The 14843-nt window shown below is 40.4% G+C and overlaps 1 protein-coding gene across 4 annotated transcripts in view; it reads left to right on the forward strand.

Moving 5' to 3' along the window:
- The first annotated feature begins 207 nt into the window (after positions 1-207).
- myo5aa (myosin VAa) overlaps positions 208-14843 on the forward strand; it is a 29921-nt gene continuing 15285 nt past the window's right edge. For all 4 annotated transcript variants that reach the window (XM_053320281.1, XM_053320294.1, XM_053320300.1 and 1 more), the window contains exons 1-12: positions 208-284; positions 1820-1976; positions 3399-3542; positions 6020-6105; positions 7876-7979; positions 8100-8206; positions 8496-8761; positions 9073-9154; positions 9254-9394; positions 10302-10427; positions 11213-11296; positions 14579-14734. In XM_053320281.1, the coding sequence (XP_053176256.1) occupies positions 223-284; positions 1820-1976; positions 3399-3542; positions 6020-6105; positions 7876-7979; positions 8100-8206; positions 8496-8761; positions 9073-9154; positions 9254-9394; positions 10302-10427; positions 11213-11296; positions 14579-14734 (1515 nt within the window). In that variant the 5' untranslated portion in view covers positions 208-222. The remainder of the gene's footprint in view (positions 285-1819; positions 1977-3398; positions 3543-6019; positions 6106-7875; positions 7980-8099; positions 8207-8495; positions 8762-9072; positions 9155-9253; positions 9395-10301; positions 10428-11212; positions 11297-14578; positions 14735-14843) is intronic.

Genomic DNA, 14843 nt, shown 5'->3' on the forward strand with positions numbered 1-14843 from the left:
CCGAAACCTGAAGGATACATGTGTGAGGGTAAAGTGAAAGAGCAGCACTTGCTCCTTCCTCATTAACATTACTGTGGTGCTTTTTGAGCAAGACCCTCAACTATAGGTGAGCTTATATCCTCTGTGTGTTGTGTTGTAGGAATCGTTTTGGTGGCTATCAACCCATATGAGACGCTGCCCATTTACGGTACAGACATCATCAATGCCTACAGCGGTCAGAACATGGGAGACATGGACCCTCATATCTTTGCTGTGGCAGAGGAGGCTTACAAACAGATGGCCAGGTTTGTGTTACCTGAGTAGTCTTGGTTCTCGTCTCCATGTTGCTCAGCCCTCCCTCTCTCTCTTCTGGGTTTGTAGGTCAACGCTGAGACAGATATAGCCATGTGGTGGTCTCACTCGCTTGTTCTATTAATCACTCACACACACCCTGAGTTTCTCCGCAGGAGCCAAACTGTAGATTCCCCCTGGGAGTTTATGTCATCCGCACACTAACATACAGTACATTTAACCAACTCCTGTGTGCCAACTTTAATCAGCACTCATATCATTTCTGCTTTAGTCACAGAGCATTTAAAGCTGGCAGCAGTGATCTGCTGTATGTCTGGGATCATGTAGCACTGTGAGCTTAAAGTTATACTCTGTGTGTGAGGAGTTGAAATGCAGTGTACAGATGCACAATTATATTCATGGTGTATATTCAGATCTTATTTTTATATTTGTACAATTATTTTCATTATCGATTAACCTGTCGAGTATTTCTTCAATTAATCGATATAAAATGTCAGAAACGGGTGAACAATGTCAATCATCAAATTCTGTCCCAGCCAACAGTCAACACTCCAAAGATATTTGGTTTACTGTCAAAGGGGCTAACAGAAAAAGAAAATATGAATTAGTATCATAATATTCATTTGAGAGAGTGGTAACAGAGAATTTTGACATTTGTCTCTAAAAAAGATGAACTTAATTTCTACATCAAAGACATAATATTAGGAAATAAGATGTAATGTATGCATTAGTTGTTTTTTTGTTATTAGATTAATTAATTAACATATGTTAAGTGAGATTGACCACAATCATACTGATGATAGATGCTGGATAAACACGACTTACATAAGGTCAACTCAAACTATTGTGATAAACTACTTAGAGTCAGTTATCCAAGTCATGGATCCAAATCATGCTCTGAACAGAGACAGGGCAAAAAAATCCCCTAAAAACCTGAGGGCAAAGAGGAAAAGCCATCATGAAAAGGAGCATTGAAAGAAATATCCTGCCTTCTGAGACGGTAGGAGATGTAATCTGAGATTTAAGTGGAAAAAAAGGCAATTTTAATAGAAAAAAACTGCATCAGCCCCCGCCTGCCTACCCCCAGCTCTGAAGGAAAGGTGGCACAGTATGAGAAGGCCACGGTGCCTGAGGAATTTGTCTCAGTCCTTGAGCTAATGAAGAGAGCGCCCTCCTGAGATATTAAAGCGCACAGAGGAACAAGAGGGTTATGCAGTATTTTACACCTGCTCTGCCAGTAGCCATTGAGAAAGATTGTTAATGATAACATCATTTTTTATCTGCCCAAGGCATTAACATGGCATTGTTTAACTCACACTCCACCCATTAAACTGTATGGGAATAGTACACACAGTGCTCACCTGTAACCTTTGCTTAATGTAACACATTATTGACTAAAGCAAGATGAAGAAAACATTGTGCAGAGCCAACAGTTAGCTCCACTTGATTGATGACTATTTTTCTTAAGGCCTCAAACCCTTTCTCTCTGATGTACACAGTCTTATTACTTATTTTTTCAATGTATCAGGGACGAGAGGAACCAGTCGATCATTGTGAGCGGGGAGTCTGGAGCAGGAAAGACTGTATCAGCCAAATACGCCATGAGATACTTCGCTACAGTCAGCGGCTCCGCCAGCGAGGCCAACATTGAGGATAAGGTCTTGGCTTCCAACCCCATCATGGAGGTGAGGACTGGAAGCTGTCTGCTGACAAAGACTGTGGATTGTATCCTCTCCTCTCCTCTCCTCTCCTCTCCTCTCCTCTCCTCTCCTCTCCTCTCCTCTCCTCTCCTCTCCTCTCCTTTCCTCTCCTCTCCTCTCCTCTCTCCTCTCCTCTTTGGCATTTACTTACTCCCTTCCCTTCAGTTTCTCCACCACACTGTGCCTTTCTGGCCTCCGGCTGCTCTCTGCTGTGATAACACAGATCTTAAGTGTGTATTTGTGTATTTCTTCCTGTAGAGTCATAGGGACAGGAGGAGGGATTGGAGAGCTCTCTTCTGCCCATATGCCACTACTCCCCACATCCTATGCCCTCCCCCACCCTGCCTTTTCCAACCGCTCTGCTAACATCATTTTCCTCCCTGCCGCCACATTCACCCCACAGGCCAATCAGAGTCAGGCTGACAGAATGAATAGAAAGCTTTATTTCATCACAGTGATGTCACTTTAGTCTCTAAGAGATGATTGCATCAGCCTTTTCCATATTACAAAACCTGTATGTGTGTGAACGTGTGCAGAATGTTTGTGCGTGGTGTTTATATGCATTCGGCTGATGCAGGCAGAGATTGGAATACCTGCTCTGCTGAAAGACGCCTTGTTTGCAGTGAAAGACTGTGTGTTTGGCCTTAACTCAGCAAGCTCACACACTATTTAACTCTTCTAAAGCTGGCTGGTTGGAAATCTGGGAAGTGTTTGTATGTGTGTTTGTGTGTGTGTGCGTGTATGCATGCAGCCCCACCCATCTACTACAGTTCAACAGGGTCATTGATCAATCCTGTATATTGACTAAGGCTGCTGACCACAGATGATTGGTTTACAGACATACTGTAGCTCAGCAGGAAATGTCCATCAAGACATATTGATCCAGCTCATGTGTGTGGAAGAACAGAAGTCCATTAAAACATACTGGTGCTTTTGATGCCCCCCTATAGTTTAATGGTTTAAGGTGCATACCACACACATGAATACATCCTCGGTTTGATTTTGGGCAAATCCCTCTTGCTCCCCTGACTTCCATGGCATCCATCCAATAAAGTAAAAAATACCAAAAAAAATAAAAGCATACGAGTGTTGTTGTCAAGTGTGGTCGAACCTCAAATGTATGAGATATTCTGGTGTATCTGCTGTTTTAGGAAAGTGTTGTTTAAGGAGCATTTTCACTGTAATAATTTGTTTCTTAATGCTGCTAATGCTTCACCATAGTGCCCATAACCACAATAAAACTATATTATTATAATAATCTGTGCAAAAATACAGAATTCATTCCCTTTTTTCCAGTTTGCAAATGGTTAGTAAATAATAACTCACCCCTTATCCTGTCAAAAGTTGAATACAATTTTCACAACATATTAACTGTTTCTGCATTTGTGGTTTTCTCATGTCACTCAGGCCATTGGAAATGCAAAGACCACCCGAAATGACAACAGCAGTCGTTTTGGGAAATACATCGAGATCGGCTTTGACAGCCGCTTTCGTATCATCGGTGCCAATATGAGAACATATCTGCTGGAAAAATCTCGAGTGGTGTTTCAGGTGAGCACAATTAACCCACATTCAAGTTTGTTGTACTTGTGGATACTTATATTCTTTTTTTTCACTTTTCCCAGTCTGCCTCAACAATTATGCATTTTATTCTGACCTCAACTCTTGGATGGAAATGACAAACAACACATTAAGCTTTTTTTAAATTATTATTTTATTTTAATTTATTTGTAAAGGGAACATGTACAATATTAAACATACATGTTGGAATTTGATTACATCTGCAGTCCCTTGTCGTTTTGTTCTAAAGATGAACAATTGTCAGGTTGTGGAATTCGTCAGCCTTTTCAGAGCACATTCTAAAATCACAGTGGCATTGTTGCATCCTTCAATCAGATTACCTGGCTATCTGATAGTTAATTTCCTTCCAGTTAAAGTGTCCTTGAGCATGTTGCTCAACATGTCCTTCGTGAATACGGGCTATTCTTTAGCTGACCTTACACTCTGGCTTCTTGCAGGTTCTCAGGCGCAACACAATTAGCTGAAGGTTCTGTCGACCTCTGATGTGTTACTGTGTTTGTCACGACCATCTAATGTGATTCGCTCTCTGACATTGGAGATGTTATTGATGGCATACAAGTCCTAAAGCTTGTCAGAAGTTATGTGTTAACACTGTGTACTACACCCATAATGTAACACATTCAGGGCTTTGTTGGCTGGCATGAAAGTGGTTGTAACCAAAATCTTTAAACGAGAGATTCCTGCCAGATTTTGAACCATTACAACAAAACACATCTTATTCATCTTATTAAACAAAAATACCTTTCAATTCCAGCAGAACTCAATTTGTTTTATGTATGTGGGTGTTTTGTGGATTCAACAGTGTATCCCTCCCTCATTTTAGAGCTGACACATATAGTTAAGCTTTGTTTAACATGAAATGACTTAACTTTTGTTGCTGCTTTGTATTTTTCTATCACTAGACTTTAAATACAAGTAGACTTTTATTATTTTTACATTTTGATTTACTGAAAGGCAGTTATTTTCTATCAAAAGCTGCTTGTTGCACATCAAACCTCTATATGCATATTTTTTGTGTATTTACCCAACAATTTTAACCCAGCAGTGGACACTCAGTAGAAAACAACTGACTTCCAAAATGTTCTCACTTTATAATACTTCAGTGCTCTTTATATGCTTGAGATCCTCAAAGGAATGAAGTAGTGCAGTCAGTCAGACACACACACCTAAGCAGTAACCAGAAGGACAGTAAAATAAGCTGAACCAGCACACATTAACCGTCAGTCTATCCCTGGTGTCCTTAAGAGCAGAAGAAGAATGCGGCAATAACTTCCTTCTTCACAAAGACAAGTAGGAGGAAACAAAGTAAACCCATCCTTTAACAATCCAACCGTCACACCAGCCAACAGCAACACTCCTTTCCTCCTCCAACCACCCTCTCTCTCTCTCTCTCTCTCTCTCTGTCTGATATTTTCAAACACATTCACATTCACAAACACATTCTTCAAACATGTTCTTCCTTATGATTTAATTTGTGCCTTACTTTAGATTCTCTTCTCACTCTTTGAACAGTCTCACAAAAAGTCAGAGAAGAGTCGCCAATTCAGTGCTTTTTTTTGTCGTCTTTTTTATAACCTTTAGCTTTATATTTTGTGTTTGACGCACTTTGTGTTCTTATTTCTCTTCTTTTTTCGGTCTTGTCTCCTCTGTAAAGCCCCTTTGAATTGTTTTAAAGTTTCTCTAAAGTTTGCATACTTTTCCTGACATACAGTTTTAGTGTATATTCAGTGGGTGTGTTTGCTCACGGTTGGGACCTGCAGGGCAGCGTTGAGATAAAGAACAAGTATATTTCACACACACACACACACACAGTTGTGCTAGACAGTGCTGTTGGGGAATGAGGATGCTGGCAGAAAAATTTGATTACAATCACCGTCACATTTTTCACATACTTGGCTCTAGTAACACCCATTTCTAGGTGTGTGTGTGTGTGTGTGTGTGTGTGTGTGTGTGTGTGTGTGTATGTTTGCATTCTGTGTTTAGTTGTAGTTGCACCAATGTAGGATACAGGTGACTGCATAATTTGAACTGTACCAGGCAGTTGTATTAATCATACCAGTTTGCAGTATGATCTATCTGATCAAATCCCACATCATGAGTGGAATACAGGTTGCAATCTCGTGTTTGATTCTCTTTATGTATGAAGATATGAGTGTGGAAATAGCTTAATATTATCATCTGATCCAAAACATCTGGCCACATGCCCTTGAGCAAGGAAATAAATCGCCAACTGCCTCTGTGGGGCTTCCAGATGTTACACTGTGCAGTTATGAAGCTGGTATCCTCATAAAGAAACAAGCAGATGCAGTTTGTTTTCCCTGCATGAGTATATGTTGGAATAAGACAACTTCTATGAATAGGACTAAATATTTATGTGTATAAATAAGTGATAATTGTGTGTTGTTAGTATTTACATCACAGTGTGTGATCTTCATATTTTCTTCTAGGCGGATGAGGAGAGGAACTATCATATCTTCTATCAGCTCTGTGCATCATCTCATCTGCCGGAATTCAAGAATCTGAAACTGAGTAAGTATCATGCTAGTATGCATGTAGCCACACACTGGTTGTGTGCGCACACACTGACAAACACAGAGTGACAGAGTTATGCTTTATCACCTACAAAAACAACAGCCGAACATTTGTTCATTTTCGTCATCATTTTTATGTTTTTCTGAGTGATTAAGTGGGCTGCAGTACCCAAACACATATTATTAATGTCTCACCTTGAGTATTTCACCAGAGCATTACAGAAAATCAGCAGTGAATACAGAATAAGTAAGCACTGTGCTCAGCTGCAATGGCTCTGCAGCGGGAAAACTGCCAGAATACTGAAAACGCATCATCTCAGTGACTCATTGGCCCTCCAAACAACAAAACAATTAAGGTTTCATTATTTCCTTTTTGATGTCTCTATAGTGAGAGTCTTATTTAAACTGCAGTATCTGCAGGAACTGATACTGCAGTGGACCCAAGATGGAGTCCTGATTTAAAAATACCCCCGGTACCCTCCTACTTCCGCCCAACACACTTCTAAAAACTTTTCAGGAACCACAGTGATGTGTCTGAAGAGCTCTGCCACACAACAGATTTAATATCAGTGTAGACCTATCAGATGATGTCCCTGCAGGCCTGTAGGCAGGCCTCATGAACTCTGTGGTTGAACAGGCTTTTAAACAGAGCACACCCACTGTGGACCTGCACCTGCTCATCCTAGTCATGACACACACACACACACACACACACACACACACACACACACACACACACACACACACACACACACACACACACTGCTGGCACTGTCACTCACAGCCACTCAGTTGGCTCTCTTGCTCGCGCCCTCTCTCACATACACACACACAGCTGCTGTGTTTTCCTCTCCTGCTGACTTCCTGGCTCAGTAAATGGAGCGGTTGTCACAGTCATGTCAGTGGTCTCTGGTTTCCAGGCAACAAGCCATGTAACAAGCCATGCCTTAATTCAGTGTAAAATGTGTATGAAGGAATTGATTGTGGTTAAAGTTGAGTTAACGTATTGTTGTATAGTGTTGATTTTAATGTTTTTCTAAGAAAATCGAGTCATCAGCTAAACCTCGATATGGTGTCATGTTGACTGTGAAAATAGGCTGCTTTGAAAATTCATGTCAGAGATTAAGGGTTTGATTTCAAAGGTACAGTAAATGGCATTCAGGATGTCGGCAAATAACTACTTTCTATGGAGGATTTTGTGGAGTTATGGCGACCTGAGCAGTGAATGAAGTCACCTCCTTCTCTGTGTGTGTTGCTATCCGAGCTTCCTTATCTTTGTTAGCTGGTTCAGCTGCATTAATGCAGTAACAGAATCTTGATCCATATTTAATCAACACAGCCTAGTTTGACAGTTGAAAAAAGCACACTTTGGTCTGAGATGTTGGTGCTATAGTGTGACATCTAGTGGCTGAATGTTGTTTATTTCAACTTTAATACATCTGAGTTTCTGCTATCTGACTTCTTCTTGTGAGTGTTGTTGCTACGGCTGTTGCTATGGCTACTATGAGCACTGACTGAGAATGATAATTAAACCGTTATTGCCAAGTATTTTCCCTGTGGCCATGGAGTATAATGAAACAGTACATAAAGTAAAAGTTGTGATTGCATCATTACGTGATTTCAGGTACATGTTTTCTTATATGGGTCTTCATAATAAATGAGAATTGTTTTAATGGAATAGTTCCACTTAAGTTGCTTCAAGTAAAACTGCACATCCTGCTTTTTTGTTTTCTTTTAGAATTTATTCACCCTCTATTTCTCTACTCAGGCAGTGCAAATGACTTCCTGTACACCAGACAGGGCCGCAGCCCGGTTATCGATGGCGTGGATGACACCAAGGAGCTCTGCAGCACCCGAAATGCCTTCTTAATGCTGGGTAACACAATCCAATCTACTGACATACAAATATTCACAAATGAAATCCCTGTATACTAACTTATTTTTAAGAACTGTCAAGACGCATGTGACTGTCGGTTTATGTGTTTGTGCTCTGCAGGTATTAACGAGTCCTATCAGAAGGGATTGTTCCAGGTTTTGGCTGCTATTCTTCATCTGGGAAACGTGGAGATAAAAGACAGAGATTCAGACAGCAGTATCATCCCTGTGAGGATAAGATTTATACTATAGTGCTGACAGTGCGACACACATAGAACAGATTAACAATCTTTCATTTTTCTCCTATTCATAGTATTCATCTATTTATTATCACATTTCTGTTCATTTGTGGGCCCAGAGTTATGTTATGAGAGGCATATTTCAAGATATATCTCTTTCAAATAATATCTACACACAGATTTCAATTCAGATTGAGCTTTTCCTTTTGTGGACACATGCATCCAAAAAGCACTTTAAGAATTTAAGAAATTTTATCATCTTTATCTTTTTCCTGCAGCCCAACAACCGCCACCTGACGGCGTTTTGCGAGCTGGTCGGTGTGAGCTACCAGGACATGGCGCAGTGGCTCTGCCATAGGAAGCTGAAGACCGCCACGGAGACATATATCAAGCCCGTCCCCCGTCTGCAGGCCACAAATGCCCGTGACGCGCTGTCCAAACATATCTACGCCAAGCTCTTCAATTGGATTGTGGAGCACGTCAACAAGGCTCTGATGACCAATATCAAACAGCACTCCTTCATCGGGGTCCTTGACATCTACGGGTATGTCTGTGGGAGTGTGGGATTAATGTGACAGCAACTTACCTGTCTAAGTTTTTAGATAAGATACACTTGTCTGAATTTGTTAACAGACATTACAGTGCACGCCATGACTAAACGCAGTAGTGAAGTAATGCACAGACTATCCTATGAATTTACTGTAGTCCCCCATGAAGAATAATGTTAGGAAATGTAAAATAACATCACAAATCCTTTTCCAAAGTATTAACATAGTTAACGTTCCTTTATTTGAGCAGGTTATCCTTATAAAAGATGTTTTCCAGCTTATTGACTCCTCTGTTCTTCCTCGTTAGGTTTGAGACATTTGAAATCAACAGCTTTGAGCAGTTTTGTATCAACTATGCCAACGAGAAACTCCAGCAACAATTCAACATGGTGAGCAGCCTGTCCTGGATTGCATTCACAGATGTGTTTAAATTGTTTGATAGAAGTATGCAGCTAAATTTCCAACTCTGTTTGTGTTTGTGTACACAGCATGTATTCAAGCTGGAGCAGGAGGAGTACATGAAAGAGCAGATCCCCTGGACTCTGATCGATTTCTATGACAATCAGCCCTGCATCAACCTCATAGAGGCCAAGATGGGCATCCTGGATCTGTTGGATGAGGAGTGCAAGGTACTTTTTTAAACTTTTTGTGTCATTCTTTAAAACAAAAAAACCCACAAATTTCTTCCTGTCTTTATTGGCGAGACAAAAAGGAATTTGAAATGGTCATACCAAGACTTCTTTAAACTTATATATTTTAATAAGAGTCTGCATTGTCGTTAAAGCTAAAATATACAATTACATAATTGTTGATGAGTTATGAATGCTGGTAATGGAATAAAAACTTTCTCATATATGTAAATTAGCAGAGGCTTGTGGGTGGTGGAGGAACATCTCAGTAAGAATCCTCTGTCCATTCACACCCACATCCTGCTTCATATTATTGTCGGTTGACCTGTCAGAGCCTCCAACCACACATTAGACCCAATTCTTCAACACCCACACCAACTGTTCATATTAAAGTTCACCTGCAGGAAGGAAGCCCAGCATTAAACAAAGACCACAGTTTTAATTATTGCACAAAACATCTTTCTCATCAGTTGACACAGTTAAGAGAGGGAGACAAACATTAGGTTCTTTTCAGCCATAATCAAGTTGCATTAAGCTTTGATTTAGTTCTGGTTGCTGCTGTGTTGGAAATGCCAGTGCAGAGTAAAAATATATTACTCATATCTGCACCATCTACACATTTTGATTGCTCAGCTAAACAATGCTAACTAATCTCCCTGTGGATCTGAACTACTGCAAGGTCATTTTACAGGCTGTTGATATTTGAGGTGGTCTGCATAGCTGACAATATTGCAGAGTTACTGTACATTACTAGAAAAAAAGAATCCCACAATAGATACGGTCTTATTAAAAAATCATGTTTTATTCAGATTCATTATTACAATGTGCAGGTGTGTTTACAAGCAGAAGATGTTCTACATGTCCTTTCCTGATCGTTTCCATCACGTTTTATCCCTCTCCATACCAGATGCCTAAAGGTTCAGACGATTCGTGGGCTCAGAAACTATACAACACTCACCTAAAGACATGTTCTCTCTTCGAGAAGCCACGCATGTCCAACCGCGCCTTCATTATCCAACATTTTGCTGACAAGGTATAGTTTAGTGACACTTCTCTGTGGCTCCAACTCAATGTTCAGATAGAAAAGTGCTGTTATGGTAGGCTTTGGTTTGAAGGATTAGTATTTCATGTTACTGTGTGCCTTTTTAGCTCAGTAGATAACATTTAGGAACAGATTGGCTGCAGAGGCTGCTGCAGTGTGAGATATTTTTAGGTTAGCTGGAGGACGGATGACTTTTTATTGTTATCACAGAAAAGGCACTTTTGCAGTGAAGTGTTTAAGAGTGTTGGTGTGTGCTGCTGAATATAATATTGGAATAGGATTAATGTCCTTTAATGAGGTGCTGTTTGACACTGTGTTATTTTTCATGTCTGTTTTTCAATCCTCAGTATAAGGTTACTGTTAATTGGGTCAAGGACTAACACAGGTTTTCCCATGAGGTCCCCTGATATCAAAATCGGATATCTGATCAAACACTTGCCGTGATTTGATGTTTGCATTTTAAAAGGATCTTGCATTAGGAGTTTGGACTGTACATACACTACAGACCTGTAGACCTCATTGTTTGTGTTGGAGCTGTCACTGGACACCTCAACCATCCAACAACTGAAACATCGAAGTTAGTGTGTTAACTTATAACAATATCCTAACAATCATGTGGAAATAATCACGTTTGCTGATTAGATTTAAAATAATTTAAGAATTTAAGACTTGGAACATAAAAGCAGGTAAACTGTTGTCTCTAATTAGATGACCGGAAACTGGAGTGTCCTCACATTTTTTTGTAACACAAACTGTGCTCTCTTGTTGTCGAGCAGGTAGAATACCAGTGTGAAGGTTTCTTGGAGAAGAACAAGGACACGGTGAATGAAGATCAGATCAGTGTGCTGAAGGCCAGCAAGGTGAGGTGTACAAAAACACACATGCGCCTATGTTACATTACATACAATCAGTCAAAAATCAACCCTACTGAGGCATTATACTGTAGATGTTTGTGCAGAGAGCCTTTTGCCCACTTTAGTGTATAGAGTCAAAGTGATGTGAAGCGTCATCTCATGGAGAGCTGTGGCACCTGGTCTGTGTGGAAAAATATTGCTCAGTGAACAGTTGCACCTGAAGGCTCAAGTAAGCAGCGCCCCCCATTGGTCATGTGAAGATAATGTCAACTCCAGCAGTGAAGACGAATTTTCCACATAAGAGATTCATTTTCAGAGAGGTTTATTTACTCAAAACAAAGCTCAACACACATTAGATAAAGAAGACACACAGAGGACAGATGTGAGTGTGATTTGCTCTTTTTCCGCTTAACAGGAAATAATTACCAGAAAAGCACAAACGGGTTAAATAAAAGCAGTGTTGTTTTTATTATGTAGTAAAACAAGTGCATGCAACAAAATCTTTCACAGTGATTTTAAATACATTTTGCAAACAGGAACAAGTAAAAGATACCTAAATTTTATTTTATGATGTCAATGATTCTTTAGCATTAATGTCATTTGTTTCAAACAGCAAAATGCTGTTGAACTAGAAAACCTATATGCACACAAGCACACACACATACTACACACAAATTATCATCTTGTGTGTGTGTGTGTGTGTGTGTGTGTGTGTGTGTGTGTGTGTGTGTGTGTGTGTGTGTGTGTGTATTGAGCTTGGTTCAGGATCAGTGTGTAAAACCCTCATAGGTCAAAAGGGGCCTAAGCCTTTAAATCCTCACTGCTGTTTTGGCTCCACACAAATGCACACACACATGCACACACACACACACACACACACACACACACACACACACACACACACACAATGATGCAGTGTGTTTGTCCAAAATGCTCACGGTGACCTTCGACTATTCTTTTATAGACCTCAACAAGAGCAGAGCTGGGTAAGGGTTAAACTATCATTTGCTCTAACCTCTAATACAACTACTTAACTCACACACACAAACTCATGGACTTATAGTCTGACTGTTGCTATGGAAATCAGTGAGACTTAAACAATTGGATTTAAATGGTAATGATCTTTTAACGAGATTTCATCTAATTAGGATTTTGTTTCAGTTCCCTGTCAAGCTTATCCCATTATACTGTGTGTGTGTGTGTGTGTGTGTGTGTGTGTGTGTGTGTGTGTGTGTGTGTGTGTGTGTGTGTGTGTGTGTGTGTGTGTGTGTGTGTGTGTGTGTGTGTGTGTGTGTGTGTGTGAGAGCGCATTGTTTTTCTTTATCTGGCACACACTCACTTTATATTGTGTATCAAATATAAATACTTGCCACAACAGAAAACACAAACTGACAAAATTGTTTTATAAATATTGAGCGGCTAACTATTTTCATAACATATAACACATCAACACAAAATGAGGAGACAGAATAGCTGCTGTACTTAAAGTGAGAACATGCATAATTGTATATTTACTCAGTATAAGGCGTGGAGGCAGTTATCCTCTTTTTTGTGACTAATTTAACAGAATATAAAAATGAAGAATGTCTTAAGGCCAACCCACACTGGCAGAGTCTTGGCAGTGTTGACACACGTCTCTGGGGACTGCAGGACAGAGTGCAGAGAACGCGCACTATCTGTCTAAAGCCTCAGTACACTCTGTGCTCTGGTCGTCTGACTGGCTTCCAATAATTAAATATTCCTAATGCAGGCACTGCTCGAAACTGCACTGTGGGACCTACATAGACACACAGGAGTCTCACATTCGTGCCAACGTCTGCTTGATCAATACAGTGCATTCAAGAATTGCCTGGTGCAGTGATTTCCCATGATGCACTGTGATCCAGGATTGTGATCATGATAGCAGATAAAATACCAGCCAGCATTTTCCAATCACAGGAATACTGCATATCTGATATTATGAATGCAGTGGAAATATATCTCAAAGTGCTGTGAGACAGCTCTGAGTAAAAATCATCATCCCATCTTTTCATTACATCTTCATCATCAGTCTGCCTGGTTTTATTTCCTTTTCAGTTTTTATTGTAGATGTGTATCATGGATGACGGATGGGGACGAAAATGCTTTTGACCTTGAGCTTTGGGGGGGGGGGGGGTTAAGTTTGGGTGTTCTTTAACTTTTCCTTTTAATGTCATTGTGTTTCTGTGTTTGTCACTGTGTCTCCATGTTGTACATGTATGTTTGGTTCTGTCCTCATCATGACAACCCTTCCCTGCCAGCAGAAGGTAAACTGAGGCGTTCTTACAACGCTGGTCCGCCTGTAGCTCTTTTTTTCCCTCTCTATCTTTCCTCCTTCCTTGTCTCTCTCTGGCACTGAGTTATTATCACTCTAACAGCACTGAGGAGATTGAAGTTGTGTGCGTGTGTGTGTGCCTTTGTTTGCTGCATGGGGAGCACTAAAGGCACTCTGGGAGGAGAAAAGGGGATTGGACATGAAAAACAAGGGACAAAGGAAGGAGGGTATTTTTATTTCTTCAGAATGATGCTGAGAGCGAGCAGCACGTAAAGCCTTTGTGGCTGTGGCTGTCCTGCTTAATGACGCTGGCAAAAGAAGCAGCATGGCACCGCTCTGAGCGCAGCAGGAGGACCTGAAGCTGCGCACGTAACAGCATCCTCCTCATATAACCTCATGGTTATATGGAACATATCTGATATGTCCGTGCTTTACTAAAGGGATAGGCATACATTGTACATAATTTATGTCGACAAGTCATATATGGCAACAGCAGAATGTCATATATGCTGAAACATAACCTTTTTGTTATAACTCTCTGACTTTGAATGAGTTTAACAATTCTAATCAACAAATCAACACCTACTCTTTTTCCAGCTGACTTTGATGTCAAAAAGATTAATTAACTCATGTCAAACTACACTACACAGACATTTATATTAAGATTTATACATTCATGAAAGGCAGTAATGTTCTTTTCTAGAGAAAATCAGAGTCAAACTTGTGTCAAATGCTTGAAATGTAGCTGTCATCCTGCTTTGTGAGCCTATGTGCATTATGAAGTAAGAAATCCAAGAAAACGCATGCTGTTTAAGATAGATATACATTTTTTACTTACAAGTGAGTGATCTACAGTGGGTGTGCAGAAGCTTAATTTAAGTTTTTCCAATGAGAAAGGCTTTGTCTTGATCTAATTCTTCAGTAAATCAATACTGCCTGCAGTGTTTCTTGCTGCCATCAGCGGTTTGTGATTCTTATCGGGCTGCTGTTCCCAGTTTGACCTGCTGGTGGAGCTGTTCCAGGATGAGGAGAAAGCTACCAGTCCCACTGGCCAGGTCCCCGGGACTGGAGGCCGGACCCGCCTCAGCATCAAACCAGACAAGAGCCGTGACACGAGCAGAAAGGAGCACAAGAAGACTGTTGGCTGCCAGGTTGATATTTTTCTCCAGTTAATGTTTATTTTTAGGCTCAAGCTGCAGATTTTGGCAGAAGTGAGTTTGCTGCACAGATTGAGTGTATTGTCAGTCACATAAAACAAAT

This window comes from Scomber japonicus, chromosome 1 (assembly GCF_027409825.1).
Source record: "Scomber japonicus isolate fScoJap1 chromosome 1, fScoJap1.pri, whole genome shotgun sequence".
NCBI classification, from domain to species: domain Eukaryota; kingdom Metazoa; phylum Chordata; class Actinopteri; order Scombriformes; family Scombridae; genus Scomber; species Scomber japonicus.